This window comes from Primulina huaijiensis, chromosome 12 (genome assembly GCF_012295235.1).
Source record: "Primulina huaijiensis isolate GDHJ02 chromosome 12, ASM1229523v2, whole genome shotgun sequence".
In the NCBI taxonomy this organism is placed as follows: Eukaryota; Viridiplantae; Streptophyta; class Magnoliopsida; order Lamiales; family Gesneriaceae; genus Primulina; species Primulina huaijiensis.
In genome coordinates this window covers 20,079,108-20,098,481 of record NC_133317.1, presented here as the reverse complement: position 1 = coordinate 20,098,481, position 19,374 = coordinate 20,079,108, and the positions used below count along the sequence as shown (strand labels likewise).

Sequence of the window (19,374 nt, the reverse complement as noted above, 5' to 3'; positions counted from 1 at the left end):
CACTTCAAATTAACGAGTTTTTATTTCTCGAATACCCAACTCACCGATTAATTCTTTATAACGCCCTATATGCTTTTTTGTTTTATCTATTTCACTTAATTATATTATACCAGATCTTACGGAGCCTACTCATGTACAGATTCGGATCTAATCATAGAAAAGACTCTCTTTAAGCGAACCAGCCTATCTTCTGTATAGCGGTTACACGTACGCGGTGGTTGGAACAAAGAACCTTTCGGCTAATTGTTCTCGAATAGCACCTGCACCAGTAGAGATTTCTCGATTTCGAAATGTATCGAAGCCTTGGGTAGTAAAAAAAAGCGGGATGCTGTATTTCCAAGATTCGATTTCATATTCGAATAAACCTCGTAATCGCAAGACCCACCCGTCGAGCAGGGACGAAAGTCGGCCTTAGTGATCCGACGGTGCCGAGTGGAAGGGCGAATCTTTTCGCGAGATGCTGGCGCCTTTGGGGCTTTCTATTTGATTGTATCGAAAGGCCCAATGAATTGGGATTTCCCTATTGGTCCAGGTCATTTCGGGGCAAGCGGATCATTTCCAAATGCATCTTCCAAGGAAAGATAAACACTTGGTAAGCTTACGTTGCATATTCGAATATCCAGTATTCTATTACATATAATGAGTATCTCATGTATAAAATTAAATATTTGCAATATCAAATTAGGTACTTCTCAAATAAAAAAAATACTTTAAAATTTTTATGCTTAGTTGGGAATTTGTTTTTCTTTTACAGAAAAAATATTAAATGATATGAATATGTCATCCAAATGCTTATTCCATGGAAATATCAATACTTGGTGAACTTACATTGCCTATTCGAATATCTAATATTTTAATACATATTGTGAGTATCTCATTTACGAAATCAAGTATTTGCAAACTCAAATTAGGTACTTCTCAAGTAAAACTAAGTACTTTAAAATTTTCATGAATTTTCATGCTTAGTTGAGAATTTTTTTTAATTATTAAATGAGATGAATATGTCATCCAAATGTATCTTCCATAAAATACCAACATTTGGTGAACTTACGTTGCTTATTCGAATATCCAGTATTTTAATACATATTGTGAGTATCTAATTTACGAAATCAAGTATTTGCAAACTCAAATTAAAATACTTCTCATTTAGGGAGTAAATAAAGTATTGGTAGACTCGAATTAGATATTTTTTGTACTAATTTAGGTATCACATTTTAACTTCACAAATGATACATCAAAAGTCACTCATTATTAATTGAAAATATATTTTTTATATCCCAAAATAATCAAAATTGAGTCTTAAAAGGGTAAAATCAAGTATATGTGAAATCAAATTAGTACTATTTGTACCAATTTAGGTAGCACGTTTTTTATTCACAAATCTCATCATCAAAAAATATTCAATATTATCTTCAAATTATATATTTTGACATACTCAATCGAATTTGAGTATTTAAAAGGTAAAATTAAGTGTTTGTGAACTCGAATTATGTATTATTTGTATTAATTTAGGTATCACATTTTTTCTTCACGAATATCATCATCGGTGTCACTTAATATTAACTTCAAATTATATTTTGGCATCCTCAAATAATTGGATATGAGTATTTAAGGGGTAAAATCATGTATTTATATACTCTAATTAGATATTCTATGTAAATATCACATTTTAACTTCACAAATGACAAAATCAAAAGTCACTTAATATTACTTGAAACTTAAGTATTTTCTTACACATTTGAAGTATTCAAATAGCCAAATCAAATATTTGGAACCCAAAAATAGGTATTTTATCGATCAAAATAAGTAATTTTTCTAATTCAACAATGAGTGAGAAAATGTGTTTTTTCAAAAATTAGATGACATGAATAAGTCATCCTAATGTATTTTTCATGAAAAGACCAACAATGACTGAATTTATGGTGAATGCTCGAAAATATAGTATTTTCTTATATGTTTGGAGTATTCAAAGAGCGAAATCAAGTATCTGAAACCCCATAATATGTAATTTGTATGTCAAAATAAGTATTTACTTTTATTCCATGATAATTGAGAAACAATATTTTGTTAAAATTATATTTTAAATGGAGAAAAATAATATAATTTTTGTGGATAAAATAATATATTTATTTAAATAATAAGGGTAAAAATGTAAAGTTTGGGGGGGGGGGAGTTAAAACTAAATGTATAAATTTGTCAGGTACTGATTTCTAAAAAATTATGGCTAGGTACTGAATTTTAAGTGAAACATTGACAGAGGTATTTTTTTGAAGTTTACCCTTGAAAATATATTTGTTGAAAAATAAAGAATAAATTATTGTACCTTCAAAATGGTTAATGATGAGATCTCGTTGAAATAGATGAGCCAGATAAGGAGCTCCAACGGGTCAAATCAATAATTTATAATGTTTGGGGAATTTGATTAAAAGAATGGCTGTAACAATCACCTGCAAACAAGAAAGGAACTCGTGAATGGGCGCCGGAGGAGTATCCGTCGTAACCACCCCGATGCTAAAGTCAGCAGGTTTTTAGATGAACACAAGCAATATTTGAGAGAAAATATGTAAATGCTTAAGAGTTCAAAAATTTCAGAATCCGTAAATGACATTAATACCTGCTATTTATAGTAGAAAATGAGGTAGGTACCTCGATTCCAGTGCCACCTACTAAGTATGGCAAGTCGGTTGCCCATACCCTAGCTTCTGATGACTTCTAGGACAATCCAAGCCCAAGTTGTTCTGACAGATTAGACGGCATGTATCAATCATACTCGAGTGTGGTTCAATTCTCGAGGTGGCTCGGGTGGTCGGTTACCCGGGTGCTTGTATAAGAGCCCGGGCTACGATAACTGCCCGGGAAGAGGAGAAGTGCCCGGAAAGCTGACCTCTATTCTGGGCTTTCCAATTGATATCCCGAGTCAATGATGACCCAGGCCTTTATAGGGATATCACCACCCATCCCTAAAATAGTCGGGCTAGAGTTTGACTCGCTGTCCCGATTAGTCATATATGTACTTTTGTTGGAACATAATTCGGAGTGTAAGAGCATCGGGGGCTTCAAGTATCCCACAGATGAAATGGGATACCGGGGTCTGATACAACCCGGGCTGAGGATGAGATGACGGGGCCTCACATCTCTCGAGCTTTAGGTACTGTGTCGTTTAGTATTCTCGGGAAGTCCATAGGGTATCATTTATGACGCATGCATTTAGCATTAACTTCCTGCCGAAAAATCGTTTCGTATTCCGAGAATCAGATAAGTCTGACACATCGATATGCGTACATGTCCCTTCATATACCTGTTACAATTTCCTAGACTCATTCTGGTCGTCCGATTTGATCTGGATCAATGGTAGAGATTGATTCCTTCCCCTTATATATAGTAACCCTCAATAGCAAATAATTATCTGAGAAGTATAATGACAGGTTCAATTAGTTCGAAGACTTTTGATATGACAGAGGGGTTCATGAAAACAGTTCTGGAGGAACGAAAAACTGAACTGGAGGATGAAGTCTTCCATAAAGTGCTTCGATTCTGGGAAAGGCTGTATGAGCTTGAATCTTTTCGGTATGTAGAGGGAACTCCCACCCCTGAGCATGTGGCTTTTATGAAGAAATATCGCCGGCGCCTCCATATTGCAGACAGTGTGGACATCTTTACTCACGAAGGTGTCTACATGATGATGCTTAAAAAGGAGAGGAAGATCCTTGGATCGGGGAGCGTGTCCCGGGATGTAAGAGTGTCGAGGTTTGGAAACCCGAGCCAGGGTGTCGTGCCTTGGGCTTTTTGTTGAGCGAGGTGTGGTTCCCCGAGCCGGGGTGTAGTGCCCTGGGCTTTTTAGAACTAAGGTACAGAGCCTTGGGCCGGGGAGCAGGTCCCGGGACTTGGGAATGGTCGAGGTGTGGTTTCCCGAGGCCGGGTGTAGTGCCCTGGGCTTTTAAGAACCAAGGTACAGAGCCTCGGGCCGGGGATCATGTCCCGGGAGTTGAGAATGGTCGAGGTGTGGTTTCCCGAGGCCGGGTGTAGTGCCCTGGGCTTTTTATTGGTCGAGGGGTGGCTCCCCGCTATACAATAACTAGATGCACAATATTTCTCTGGGAAAATAGATCTTTCATTATATCTTCCAATAAACAGTTACACTTGTTAAGCATAATATTTCTTTAAATGAAAAACATTCCAAGGTCTTTTGAGAGAGTGTCCTTGGGCATCTTCTAGATAAAAAGATCCTGAGCTGACCTTCCGGGTTATTTTATAAGGTCCTTCCCACCGAGCTTCTAATTTCCCAACATCCCCGGCAGGATTGACTTTTTTCATGACCAGATCCCCTATCTGGAAATTCCTGATCCGGACCTTCTTATTATATGATTTCACAATCCTGCCCCGATATGCTTTTATCCGAATAGATGCCCGATCTTTTTTTTCTTCTACCAAATCCAATTCCATGGCCCGGCTTTGATCATTATTATCAGGGTAAGATTCTACCCGGGAAGAAGTTTGTCCGATCTCAACTGGTAAGACTGCTTCGGCACCATATACCAAGTTGAAAGGAGTCTCTTGAGTAGGGGCCCGGGGAGTGGTTCTATATGCCCAGAGAACACTGGATAGCTCTTCAACCCAGTCCTTTCCTTTGTCTTGTAACCTAGTTTTTAATGCTTGTACAATAATTCTATTGACAACTTCTGTTTGACAATTAGCTTGAGGGTAGGCAACGGAAGTAAAAGACTGAGTGATTTTCATTTCCTGGCACCAAGATGTAATCTCCCTTCCCTGGAATTGTCTTCCATTATCTGAGATTAGTCTTCTGGGCACTCCGAACCGGCATACTATGTTTTTCCATAAAAACTTTAAAACCTCTTGTTCAGTGATTTTGGCCAATGGCTCAGCTTCTATCCATTTAGAAAAATAATCTACAGCCACCAATAAGAACTTCTTCTGAGCCCGGGCAATTGGGAAAGGGCCCACGATGTCCATACCCCATTGATCAAAGGGGCAAGATGCCCAAATAGGCTTCATAAGAGTAGCCGGGCTGTGTTGAAAGATTGAGCGATATTGACAATTTTCACAAGACCGGACTATTCGAGTAGAATCTTGGCTAAGAGTTGGCCACCAGAACCCGGCGAGCACTGTCTTCCGAGTCAAAGCTGTTCCTCCGAGATGCTCAGCACAACACCCTTCATGAATTTTTCGGAGGACATAATCCACTTCTCCCTCAGATAAGCATTTTAATAAAGGTCCTTGGAATGATCTTATGTACAAGACATTATTCAAGAGAACAAACCTGGGAGATTGTCTCTTGATTTTCTGAGCCTGGATTTTGTCTTCAGGTAGTTCACCTGCTGTAATGAATTTGATCAAGGATGTCATCCAGGAGTCCTCTGGTGTTGGTAATGTTTCTTCATCTGTAGAGAGGTTTAAACGAGAAACATGTAACACTTCCCAGGTGCTGACCTCTGATAAAGAAGCAGTCATTTTTTCCAGAGCATCCGCCCCTCCATTCTCCTCCCGGGGTATTTGTTCAATACCCCAATCCACAAAGGTCTTTGCCTAGGTTTTTATGAGCTGTAAGTATTTTAGCATCCTGTCATCCTTGGCCTCATAAACACCTTTTATCTATTGAGTGATCAGTTGCGAATTGGAATAGAGAATAACCCGAGAAACTCCGATCTCTTGTGCTGCTCGGATACCAGCGAGGACAGCTTCATACTCGGCCTCGTTATTAGTTACCCGGGAATCAATTCTTACTGCTAATTTAATCCTCTCTCCTGTGGGGGATACTAATCACAACACCTACTCCACACCCCGCAAGGCTAGATGCCCCATCCACGAACACTCTCCATACTTCTTCTTCATCGGGCTGGGCCATCTCGGATAAAAAATCTGACAAAGCTTGTGCTTTGATGGCCACCTGGGGTTTGTACTCAATATCATACTCCCCTAACTCCACCGCCCACTTAATCATCCGCCCGGCCACCTCTGAGTGAGTCATAATTCTCCCCAAAGGGCTATTAGTGAGTACTATGATTTGATGAGACAAGAAGTATGGTCGCAGCTTCCGGGCGGTCACAACCAAGGCCAGGGCAATCTTTTCTACTTCGCTGTACCGGAGCTCGGGGCCTCTCAGAGCATGACTGACATATTACACAGGCTTTTGGTTAGAGCCTTCTTCTTTTATCAATACTGAACTGACAGCATACTCTGTAGTAGAGAGATAGAAAAACAATTTTTCCCCGGGCTCAGGCTTTACCAACATCGGGAGTTCAGCAAGATGAATCTTCAAATCCTGGAAGGCCTGTTCACATTTTTCATCCCACCCAAATTGCTGGGCCTTCCTCAAGACTTGAAAGAAAGGAGAACTCCTGTGTGCTGATCGGGAAATAAATCGAGAGAGGGAAGCAATCCTCCCGGTCAGCTTCTGTACCTCTTTGACAGATCGAGGAGATGGCATGCACAGCACGGATTTGACTTTCTCCTGATTCACCTCAATCCCCCGATCTGTCACTATGAATCCCAAGAATTTGCCACTCTTCACGCCAAAAATGCACTTGGCCGGGTTAAGTTTGATTCCGTAATGCACGAGAGTGGCAAAGGTTTCTTCTAGATCAACAATAAAGCTGGCAACCTTTCGGGTCTTGCCCAGGATATCATCCACATAGACTTCCATGTTTCGTCCCAGCTGCTTCTCGAAGACTTTGTTCATCAAACGCTGGTAAGTAGCTCCTGCATTCTTCAACCCGAAAGGCATTACAATATAACAAAATGTACCGCCCGAGGTGATGAAGCTGGCTTTATCCTGATCACTCTTGGCCAGGGGGATTTGATTATACCCCTGGTATGCGTCCATGAAACTCAGCAATTCGAAGCCCGAGTTGGAATCCACCAATTGATCAATACGGGGCAGAGGATAATGATCCTTGGGACAAGCCTTATTGAGATCGCGGAAGTCTACACACACGCGCCACTTCTCGGTAGATTTGGGCACTAATACCACATTCGAGAGCCATGTAGAGAATTGAATTTCCCGAATGTGACCGGCTTTCAAAAGCTCTTTTACTTGCTCATTAATAACTTTGTCCTTTTCAGGACCAAAGTGTCTCTTTTTTTGCTTTATCGGGTGAGATCCCCGGAGAATATTCAATTGGTGCTCCGATATCAGGGGAAAGATCCCCGTCAACTCCTGTTGGGACCAGGCAAAAACATGAATATTAGCTTTTAAACAGTTAAGTAAACTGACCCGGGTGGATACATTGAGATCCCGGGCCACTCGGATGTGCTGGCCTGGTCCAATCTCCACAACTTCCTGCTCCTATTCTGCCACGAAATTCACCTCTCCCTTCTCAACTGATCTTTCACCTACTTCATTAGTTCGGGCTTTCTTCCCTTCCTTCTTAGCTGTGCTCTGATCTACCCGGACAGCTTCTACATAACACTTTCGGGAGGAAGGTTGGTCTCCCCGGACTTCACCCACTCGGGTTCCCACAGGAAACTTTATCTTTTGGTGATAGGTAGATGCCACAGCCCTCAGCTCATTCATGGCCGGCCTACCTAGTATGATGTTATAAGATTATGAGGAGTCCACCATAGTGAAAGAAGTCATCACCGTTTTCTTGAGATCCTGGGAGCCCAGGGGTTAGTGGTAAGACAATTTCCCCTTCCGGGTAGACCACATGGCCAGCAAAGCCAAAGAGGGCAGTTTCCACAGCTTCCAAATGATAACCCTGTAAGTCCATCTGCACAAAGGCATCTTTAAAAATAACATTTACAGAGCTGCCCGAGTCAACAAAGACTCTCAGAATGTCATAATTTGCCACCCGGGCTTGGATAACCAGGGCATCATTGTGGGGTAGATTCACCCCCTTCAAATCCTCTAGGCCAAAACTGATGACCGCCTCGCTCCTCCTAATTCCCTCTACCTCCATACACTCCCTCCTACTCCTCGATTTCCTCGCCCGGTTGGAGTCTCCATCAGTAGAGCCTCCTGATATCATTTTTATCAACCCCGTAGCAGGGGGTGAATTCTTTTTTGTCTCAAGTCCGGGCTCTCTTCTCCTCCCGGGCTCTCTTCTCGGTACATTCCTCATACCTCCTCCCCGGGCGCTGGACCCTGGCTGTGGAGATGTCCATGGCAATCTCGACCTCTTATTGGCTTGACTTTGTTTCGGGGCGGAAGGGGAGGAATAGTTTCCCTTCAATGTTTTGCAGTCCTCGGTGTTGTGATAACACACCTTATGGAGAGTACAAAATCCTCTTTTCTCAAGCCGGGATAATTGATGGTCCGGGGCCAGATCCCTACTGCACTCCTGGACCTCTCTGTCCCGGGCAATCTTAATAGGCACATGGTGAGAGAAGTGACCTGGATTATTCCTTCTCTGTCCTTTCTCCTCAGGCCTAGCTACCCGGTCTCCTCTTTCTTTCCTTACAGCTTCCCTCTTCTACTTTTGGGCTTCCTCCATGTTGATGTATTTTTCTGCCCGGGATAATAAGTCCTCGAAATCCCCGGGCACTTTTTGGTCAACGACTTGAAAAATTCACCCTCCCTCAAGCCTTGTGTGAATGTCGTAGTTTTTGTTTCAGTGGCACAGGTGGGTACATCCAAAGCCTCTCTGTTGAATCTTCTGATATAAGCCCTTAAGCTCTCTTCCGGGCTCTGCGTGACTTCGTAAAGACTGAAAGCAGTCTTTTTGTACTTTTTGCTGCTGCTAAAATGGTGTGAGAACCCTTTTTGAAAGTCCTTGAAGGAATGTATGCTTTGAGGGGACAATCCTTCGAACCATCTCTGGGCTGAATCTATCAGCGTTGTTAGGAATACTTTACACTTTATTCTGTCAGTGTAACAATGCAGCATGGCCATGTTCTCGAATCTGGCCAAATGTTCCTCAGGGTCTGCGTTACCATCGTAATCTTTTACTTTGGCGGATTTGAAGTTTCCGAGAAGAGGTTCACGGACGATGATATCAGCAAATGGGCAACCCTTAGCAATAGCTCGAGAAATACTACGACTCTCCAACTGCCCTTCCAGAACATTCATTTTCTGTCTTAGTTCCAACAACTCCTCAGCCACAGTAGGCGATTTGGATCCAGCACTGGACTCCTCATCCTCTCCTCCTACCTCCTCTTCCCTCCTCACTTCTTGCTCTTGCTCCTGCTCTCGCTCCTATCTGTTCCCGGGTGGGGTAACATGCTGAGAAACTTCTTTCATGGCCATAGCTTGCTTTACGGCATCTGATACAATCTTCTTCAACCCTTCCGGGGTCATGCTGATGAGATTTGGCCCAGTATTATTAACTTCAACTTGTCTCGAAGTTTGCCCTCCATCTCCCTGGGCCCGAGAATTATCTTGGTTAGTTCTTCTGGTACGAGCCATATCAACGTCTTGAACTCAAGTTTCCCACAGACGGCGCCAATGATGAGCCGGGTAAGGAGCTCCAACGGGTCAAATCAATAATTTATAATGTTTGGGGAATTTGAGTAAAAGAATGGCTGTAACAATCACCTGCAAACAAGAAAGGAACTCGTGAATGGGCGCCGGAGAAGTATCCGGCGTAGCTACTCCGATGCTAAAGTCAGCAGGTTTTTAGATGAATACAAGCAATATTTGAGAGAAAATATGTAAATGCTTAAGAGTTCAAAGATTTCAGAATCCGTAAATGACATTAATACCTGCTATTTATAGTAGAAAATGAGGTAGGTACCTCGATTCCAGTGCCACCTACTAAGTATGGCAAGTCGGTTGCCCATACCCTAGCTTCTGATGACTTCTAGGACACTCCAAGCCCAAGTTGTTCTGACAGATTAGACGGCCTGTATCAATCATACTCGAAGGTGGTTCAATTCTCGAGGTGGCTCGGGTAGTCGGTTACCCGGGTGCTTGTATAAGAGCCCGAGCTACGATAACTGCCCGGGAAGGGGAGAAGTGCCCGGGAAGCTGACCTCTATTCTGGGCTTTCCAATTGATATCCCGGGTCAATAATGACCCAGGCCTTTACAGGGTATCAGTTAACAAAGCGTCTTTCTTGGCACAGTGTTCGCAATGCAAGTCCAATTTCAGCACCACCGTGGTTGGCCCCTCCTCTTTCTTTCCTCCGCCACAACGGTGGCCTTCTCACCGTCACTCTTCTCATCTTTCTACATAAAGAAAATAAACGAAAATTGCAGCTAAACAAATCAAGATTTCATCAAAAGGAAAAGTATAATTTGGAAATTGAACAACTAGAAAAGAATAATTAGAAACCTTGATGAGATGAATTACTCACTCAATTTATACTTCTGTCCTTCTTTTGTTATGCAACGTAGGGAATTAAGGAGGTGGAAGGGGTGGGCTTTAGTGGGTTAAATTAAGAAGATGAGTTACGGCTATAGCCCATGAGAAGATCCGTCGTCTGTATAAACACACACATATTTATATAAACAATTTTTAAAAGGAAAAAGCGAATGGATAGTAAAAGACCCAGTTCGGGGTGGTCTTCTTCAGCGGACGGAGCTTGTGGGTTATAAATATCACAATTTCTGAAAAATATTTGATGGAAGATTGCTCTTTTTGTGATCTTCTGTGTCAGCACAGTTAAAGATGTATACAAGAATTCTGCTTCGCATCATTAAAGATTATAAATTTCCCACACACCGGAATAAATTTCGCCGTATATTAAAAATAAGTTTTAACCTGAATTTGACTCTAGATGCCCTGTACAGAGAAGGGGTGTGGTTAAATTCATTGAGATTGCAAATTTGCTGCAAGAAAATTAAATACAATATGAACCATTTTAAAGGCTCAATGCTGTGGATATTACCAATTTCGTGCTATGGATTCAGTTGTTTGAAACTTCCACCTTAAGATTTCTTTTGTATTCCAAAAAATGGTAATGATATTTGTTAAAAAAAATGATATTGATCATATTTTGATCAACTGCTTATTAGGAAGAATCTTCTTTGTTCAGATGATGCAATAACTGATAATTATCTTATTTTTTGCTAGCCTCATTGTGTGGAAGTGTTCACTCGAGTTTGATCTCATCGTTCAATGGACTGTGTTTGCACCTACCACAATTGTGCTTTGCAAATCATAAACAGGTGCAAAGCACCTATAGACTCAGCATAATGATGTGAAACCAACAATTCATTTCATTCAAGAACTGGCAAATCATATTGAGCTTTTCTGTTATTAACATCCAATTATATTTCGGTTGAGATCCGTTACATATATAATATGATGTTGTGTCGTAGAGATTTTTGGACACTTCGATTCAATCTTGCTTAGATAGTTGTTGTCTTCGAGAGTGGAGTCATATCTTCAGACACGGTTCACTGAGACATAGACCAGCTCGAAACATATTATATATTGTTATTGATATTGATCATTTGACTCCTGATATAATGATATCTTGCACATGTTCATGCATTGCATTCATGCATGACATCGTTGAATTTTTATGCCATATATCGTAGTTTTTTGATGTTTCGTACTGGGGTTCTGACCTCTAAGAGGAGCTGTTGTCTCTTTTGTGTACGGACATGACAAGTAGCACAAAAGCTTCGACTTTTGGTGTTCGGGAGGAAGTACCAGAGCTCCTTGAAAGTAAGCTCAACTTTTTCTAAGTATTTTGTCGTGTTGTCAACTTCAAGAGAGTCTGTGTATATATGTTGGAGTTATACTTTTACATATTGTATTATATTATTATCAAATCTTGTCAGTCTATGATAATTTTGGTTTGTTATGTTGTGATTGTGTCTGGTCGGCAATCATTTATGTTGATTATGTTTGTTGAGGACTTGTTGAGTTATTTTGATTATTTGAGTCTTTTCGAGAATCAAATCAAAGAATCAAAATTAATTTTAAACTTTACTTAGAATGGAAAGTAATAAATTATTTTAAAATAAATATATAAATAATAATTAAATTTTATCACAAGTATTTCATAATTATAAATATTTTTAGTTGGCATACTAAATGTTATTGTTTTTTCATTATTCATAAATATAAATAGAAACTTGCTTAAAAATTAAAGTAAAAGCATTTGAATTTCCAAAAATCATTAAAACTAAGAAATCCTATTAGATTTGATTATGTTTCAAATATATTTAGGGATGTCATTTAAAAAAAATAAAAAATTGACCAGATTTTTTTATTATTGTTATTATTATTATTATTATTATTATTATTATTTTATCAAATATCCTTGTTTAAATCAACTAATCATGATTAGTTTTCAAATAAATTATTAATCAAATTTTCTATGTTTTGATTTTCCAGACATACTGAAAAAAATGAAATTTTACACTAACAAATCCAATCATTATTTCTCTCATAAAAAATCACATTATATATTTAAGTTAAATAAAATTTTATGAAATAAGAAAATTGAGTTCGATTTTGAGAGCTGAGCCATTCCATTCAATTGATTCCTGCTTCTCAGGCAGATGTTTCCTCTGTTTTCTTGTAGGAGCTTGTTGAGCAGCAGAGTTCCCCCTTCTCTGAAATCAATGTGATTTTGCAGGATTCCGAAGGGGAATATGCCAAGGGAACTTTCCATGGCACTGAATACACGTGCAATAGAAACCACAAGATTCCAGTCATTGTCGCTTTCTACACTGATTTTCGATCATTTGACTAAATTTCAGATTTTTACAAATATATAGTAATTATAATTAATTTTCTGAGGTTTGAACCGTTACTACTTAAAATATACAAAAATAATATAATATGATATGGCTCTAATATATAAAATATCGATTTTTGTATTTTTAGGAATTCATTTAATTTCTAGACTATCAACTGAGCTCTAACGGTAAGTTATAAGGTAAGGATATTACTACATTCTTTTATTAAAGTCATTTTGGCATTTCACTTGAAATTTACAATAAAATTTCATAAACTAGTGATTTTTCTGTATATATTGCATCATGTTATGCATTTCACAATTTATTGATCATATTGTACCGTATATTTGATTTTATGAATTTTTATTTGTTCATGAATGATTACTGATCGATTACTTATTGACTGAATGAATGATCGACTTTAGCCCTGGATAACGGTATGTGTATCGGATTGTTAGTCCACTAGATAACGCGACTTCAGTTCGAAAAGTGAGTCCAATGAACAAGAGATTTTAATCCGGGTATATGGTTCATATGAACAACGTGATTTCTATCTGAAAATGTAATGACAGAAACCACGTAGAGGATGAAATTTTGCAAACTTTTTCTTCTTGTACGTACCAGCATCAGAAAAAGAGTTGCAATAATTTGGTTGTATCTCAACAAGTACTGTGCAGTTAAAGTGAATGTAATTGAAAGACAACCTTTTTCATTCTTTGGTAGAAACTGAAATATTGTAATCTAAATTTATGCTTGAAAAAAGAGCGACTTATGTGACACTATGCTTCAACTTCTCCTTCATTGTACTTTTCACAGCTAGTTTGGTTTCTGCCAAAGAATCAAAGCAATACGAGGGGGTAATTAGTTATTAAGCTTGCTCCCCGGGATCTCCAGATATACCTTTAATCAAGCTTGAGTCTAAATTTGTTACATCATTGAATCAAAGCTCTACAGTATAGATAACATTATTAAAAAAACTATCAATCATCCACTGCCGTTCAAACCAATAATTTCTATATAATTATAGAATTTTTATGCGTAGCGCCACAGCTGGTTACCTAATGCCCAAACAAATCTTATGCCAAGATAAAGTACATTCCAGAATAGGTTGGATAGAAAGGCCAATGTTGGCATAGAAGGAATTTTTTGTCCAATTTCGTAAAAGCTACTGCAGATGCATCATCTACCCCCTTCTGCAGCTGAAAGCATTATGTAGGAGACTCTTGCATATGTGAAACTTGAATTTATATACGAACAAGAAATTGATAAACGCGGTGACAAAAGAGCCTAAGGTGGTGTTTATGGTGACTCCTGCTACTGGAGATGCTGTTTGGTAGAAGTTCAAGTTTGAAAAAAATTCAACAAAACTAGTGGAGTTAAAGGTTGATTCGTTATCATCAAAGGAAATTAACATGGAAGCAAAGGCCAACTTTCTTGTTCCACTGTTCGATTTGCCGGAACTCAGCAAGAGCAAAACATTGCCGAGGGGTTGGATTCTGGAGGCAGGGATATTTTAGGCGTTGCCATGCCGTGTTTGGTCATGTATATCCCGCTGGCTCTGATACCATGAAATTGAAACAGCGGGATGGAGGATCGGTGGAAAAGGCACCGTAATTTCTTATCATTCCAAATGATTAGGTTACAAGGATTAAACAGAGAAATAAAGCGATAAGATAAACTAATCATAGGAATTAAAATACAAATATAAAATAAAGATTGAAGATAAAAGATCTTATTCAACAAATTAAAGATATGATAAGATAAGTTTTTCAACGATTATATTCATAGGAACCAACTCATATTGGTAAGTAGGATAGATTCTTGTAAATGAATACTTGATATTCTTCCCCTTTTTGCTCATGAATGAGCACCTGTCATTCTTCACAAGTTGGCGTCAGCTTTTAGGAGGATAAAGTTCCCAAAGCGCAATTGTTGTATCTTCTGAAGATGAAGCCAACAGTTTGTTATTAGACGAGAATGAAACAGCATTACAAGTGGCATGATGATACTTCAATATGGCCAAAGCATTTCCTTTGCGATAGTCATATATCCTCACACGGTGATCCCAGCCAGCAGTTGCTAATATTTTGCTATCCGCCCGGATCGAGGCTCCAGCTGTTCCAGGCCTCTCCAAAATAATTTCTTTCTTGGCCAAACATGATCCCATCGAAGAATCCAATTTAAACATCACTATTTTTTCATCAGCGGATGTAGAGATCCCCCCTCCACATGAATAGTCAACACACAAGCTTAGAACTGGTTCTGAATGAAATTTTATACATGACACTGGCAGTGATGGATTCCTTAAATCCCACCAAACCATGGATCCATCTTCATAGCCAGATATAACATTTATGTATCCTTGGGATTCAGAAGGTAAGAATGCTCGAACAGCCATACACATTCCTCTACCCTTTGTAGAAAAATTTGATCTTGTGGAGGAATGAGATAGCTTGACAAGGTTTTCAGCTGCATCGACATCCCAGATCTCAACCACGGATGAATCTTCGCCAGCTACAGCAACATACCTAACTCCTACTACTTCCTTGTCACCTTCTGCCAATGTCAAGTTTTCGATTTCACTAGCCGCAACCTCATTTTCCGGGCGATCCTTGACGAGTCCATTGATCTTAGTACTGGGGTTTTGTAAAACTGAAAGCTTGCAAAAATGATAAGAACTAGTATTGAATGTAGTAACTGGGATTCTGGACAAGCCCCCTTCTGCAATATCCCAACATTTGACCGTTCCATCACGTCCCTGGCTAATAACCCTGTTCTCTCCAACAGCAACTACACTCATAATCCCATGAGCTGCGTTGTGCACCCATGAAGAAGAAACAGTTCGATGTTGTACAGTATCCCATATGCGCAATTCACCATCTGCAGCGCCCGTGAATAAGATATTTTTGGAGAGATGAAAGGAAACATCGGTGACTGAAGCACGGTGGCCTCTGAGAACGGCCACTGGATCAAGGGGTGGACGCTTGCTCATTCTTTATTCACAGTTGTTTGAGTTCAGCAATATATCAAACACTTTTGCTTCAACGGTTGAAACAATGTTTTTACACAACCAAAGGCACCTCAACTTAGTGGCATCTTTCAATTTTTATAGCACCAAAATGAAATTTCTTTGCTGCTTTCTTCCTGTCAAAAACTAAGAAAATTTAAATTAAATAATATAAACAAGACTTGAACTTTAAAATTGTATTAAAAAATAACGAAATAATTGATTGAATTAAGTGAGTACGTATATCTATTGTTTAGAAATTTTGATATGAACAAGACTTAAACTTTGTTTTTAATTATCTAGATGAGTATATATTTAAGTTGAAACGTGTTGTATTCAGTGTTTAAGAATGAGGAGAGAAACTGCCAACAAGTCAATGTCAAGTTCCAGAAAATCTGAAACAGCAACAACTTTTTCAATTTGCAAATCTACACTCAAACTCACGGATGGACAAATTATTTCATTACAAATAAAGGAAGCAATTCAAATATTTCCATACATTTGCTACTCAATCATATGATACATTAACAAATAAAATGCATTGACTAAATATGTAATGACCCGAATCCTTATTTTGAATGAAGTACAAATTAAGAGATGATTAAAGAGTTGTTAATTAAGTATTATTAAGGAATTGATAATTCGGGATCAAGCTGTCGAGATCCACCGAATTTAAAATGGATAATCCGATCTACTTCAATAACATTATCCCGAGAAATCCAACTAGACAAATGAGATTCTGACACGTGACAGATAAGATTGAATCGGATTTTCTGAACTAGTCCGGATGCAGCCTATAAATGAAAGCTGATTTCTTTTGTTTCCTACACAGCATTCTTCAGAGAGGGTTCTAGCTATATACCTTAGGTTTTCTATCAAGTTTCTAGAGCACTTTTTTTGTCGGGAAGTTTCGGAGTTAGTGTCGACTCGAGGAGGGGTCAGTGAACTGAGATCGAGACATCATCAGCGGGCTGACGACGGACGCAGGTATAATCATAAAACCTTAAATAGTGATTTAAGGATCATTATGGAAACTTTGTAGCATGTTTGGTAATTCAGTATCTGGTTTGATAATGATTTCATTATGTTGGTATTGTCTAGGTTCAGAGCTTTTTGTCAGATTGTTTTAGTGAGGTACGTGATGTACTAACTGAGATATCCAAGTGTAGTATACACACTTTATGCTGCATATTTATCTGTTGCATGATACATGTTTTACAGCTTTGGTATATTATGCATGACATATCATGTTGAGCCTGATATCTTTTGAGATATACCTCGTTTGTTGGGGTCGCTCAGCCCTATTCTTTATTGTGGACGATAGGGCATGGAGAGCTACAGTGTCTGAAAGGACCCGCGGGCTCTGATGACTTGGACATTGTAGGTCCACGGAGTGTGGAAGCCAAAACATGCCTAGGGCAGATCAGAGACTACACACTCAGGCGCCTCTAGACTGGGCATGAGATTTTTGATTTGATCTTTGATATCCGAGCATATTGCATTTCGCATGCATCATATCAGTTTGTATACTCGTACATTCTCGTATTGGGCGATTGTCGCTCACATCCTTGTTTTCATCTTGGGTACCCTATTCCATGGGGCAAGTCTTAGGTTGGACAGTTCGGACGACCGGGGCAGTGACTAGATCAATTGGGTTTTTGGTGGTGATCCAGTGGAGGTTTTATGTGGTTTATCGTTTTCTCGTTCAGAATTATGTTTTCGATATGGTTGTATTAATGTTTAAGACTACTGTTATTTATTCTGTTTTCGTTTGGGTTATAAGATGATTAAGTTATTTGGTTTCCGCTGTTTAATTGTTGTTATTAAGTTTTAATGTTGTATGCTTATTAGTCTGTTTAATAGTGACTCGAATAAGGACACTACAAAATATTCATTACACATCATCATACATTGAAATGGGTAGCCATCACCCAAAGAATGCAGCATGAACTATCACATAGTACCTACAACATAACTACATATACTTGGTACATGTTTATATCTATTTCAGTCTTCATATACATAATTTTCCCAAAACTTGGTTACAGCTGCCAGGACTTACGAGGATCAGAAAAACTACTTTGCTCCAACTCATCCAACATGTAATATACTCTGTATAGATTAAAATTTCTGCTATCCTAGACTAGAGTAAAAAGGAAATCTGTTATCCAATTGAAGCACAGAAACCTGTCACCAATTTATACCATTTTAAATTCAAGAGAAATCTTTAATTCTAAACTTCGCAACTTTAAGAACATTAAAAATGTATATAATGATTTCAATTTCAAAAAAAGACAATTAGATTCAAACCATTCTTTCAAATATGGACCTTTTATAGGCATTTGGTTTGAAGATCACAATCAACTGCTTGCATGCTTATGTGATTCAAAATCTACAATAATATGGATTACCTAAGAAATTGAAATCTAGGACTAAAATACTGTATTTTTATACCAAGAACTCACTACTTATCCTCAAGTCTTTGTCAATCATAACAAGATTAATTAAAAATTAATAATCAGACTCAAAGAAGAATACCACCATTAGCATAAATTAACTAATTATTTCTAGTTCAATTCCACTAAAAAAAGAAGACATTAATAAATCAAACCATTTACCAACAATGTTTCCGAGCGTGAAAGTGAAAAACTCAAAAGAAAAACAACAAAGGGCATTAAATTCTGGATCCAAACCAAAATTTAGAAAAGCCACAAAAAAAAAAAAAGAATTTCAATTTAAAATAAGCCTGATGAAAATCAATTTGTCAATATCTTGTAAATGCCGAAGCCGATTCACAAACCAAAACAAAAAGTTAAATAAGTATCTACAAAAATAACATTAACTTAATTATCTAGTCAAACAAAAACTCATACATGATTTACAAAATAAATAATCTATTACGCTAACATTCATAAATAAAATATTACGTTTAAATTCATAAATAAACTTTTACACAAAAATTAAAATTAAATTTTCTGTAAAGAAAAACGCTTTAAAAGTCTGACGTGCGCGAAGATCACCGACGAGCAAATCTACAAAATTAATACGAAAAAATGTTAGTACAAAATAAAAAACCGAAAATGCGAAAAAATTGATAGAGTTTCGCTACTACCAAATGGTAGCGGAAAGGCGAAAACCGCTGAAAAAATATTCGGCGAACCTCGGTATATAAAAAAAATAGCGACAGTTTTCTCGAAAACCGTCGCCATTAGCGACGGTTAAATATTAAACCGTCGCCAAATAGCGACGGGTTCCTAAAAGCTGTCGCCGATCTAGATCGGCGACTGTTTGTATATTACCGTCGCTATTCGCGACGGTGCAACAAAACCGTTGCAAATAGCGACGGTCTACAGAAACCGTCGCACCATATCGGGACGGTCTTCACACATTGCAATGGGTTTTGTAGCGACGGTTATATGATAAACTGTCGCTTTAGTAGGCGACGGGTTTATTAAAAACGGTTGCTACTAAAGCTCAAAACTTGTCGCTATAATAACGTTCTATAATCGTCGCTAATCCAATTTTTTTTTTTGTAGTGAAACCAACAAAAAATTATATCATAAAACGAAACTGCTTGAATCCCATAAAGAAAATCTGAATTTTATACAAAACCTTTGTTCAAACTTACACAAATCAAATTCTATTGAAAACTTGATAGGAAAAGGTAATTCAACACCTTTTAGTCTTTTCACCAACTACAGTAATCATCGATTAATTTTCATAAAAAAATTTAAATACGCAGAACCTCTACAAACAACCAATATCGATTTGGAATC

At 38.3% G+C, this 19,374-nt stretch overlaps 1 protein-coding gene across 2 annotated transcripts; it reads right to left on the bottom strand.

Moving 5' to 3' along the window:
* Window positions 1-14,344: 14,344 nt before the first annotated feature.
* LOC140990200 (protein DECREASED SIZE EXCLUSION LIMIT 1) lies at window positions 14,345-18,274 on the bottom strand. 2 transcript variants are annotated; one of them, XM_073459782.1, is made up of 2 exons: window positions 17,591-18,274; window positions 14,345-15,735 (listed from the first exon to the last, which is right to left on the bottom strand). In XM_073459782.1, exon 2 carries the CDS (start codon window positions 15,581-15,583, stop codon window positions 14,486-14,488), a length of 1,098 nt encoding a protein of 365 aa, XP_073315883.1. In that variant the 5' UTR covers window positions 15,584-15,735; window positions 17,591-18,274; the 3' UTR covers window positions 14,345-14,485. The 2 variants fall into 2 exon arrangements, with proteins under 2 accessions (XP_073315883.1, XP_073315884.1); XM_073459783.1 differs by having other exon boundaries at window positions 17,661-18,274.
* Between the last annotated feature and the right edge of the window lie 1,100 nt (window positions 18,275-19,374).

Coding starts and splice junctions, on each gene's coding strand:
- LOC140990200 (XM_073459782.1), bottom strand. CDS start 15,583: ATGAGCAAGCGTCCACCCCTTGATCCAGTGGCCGTTCTCAGAGGCCAC.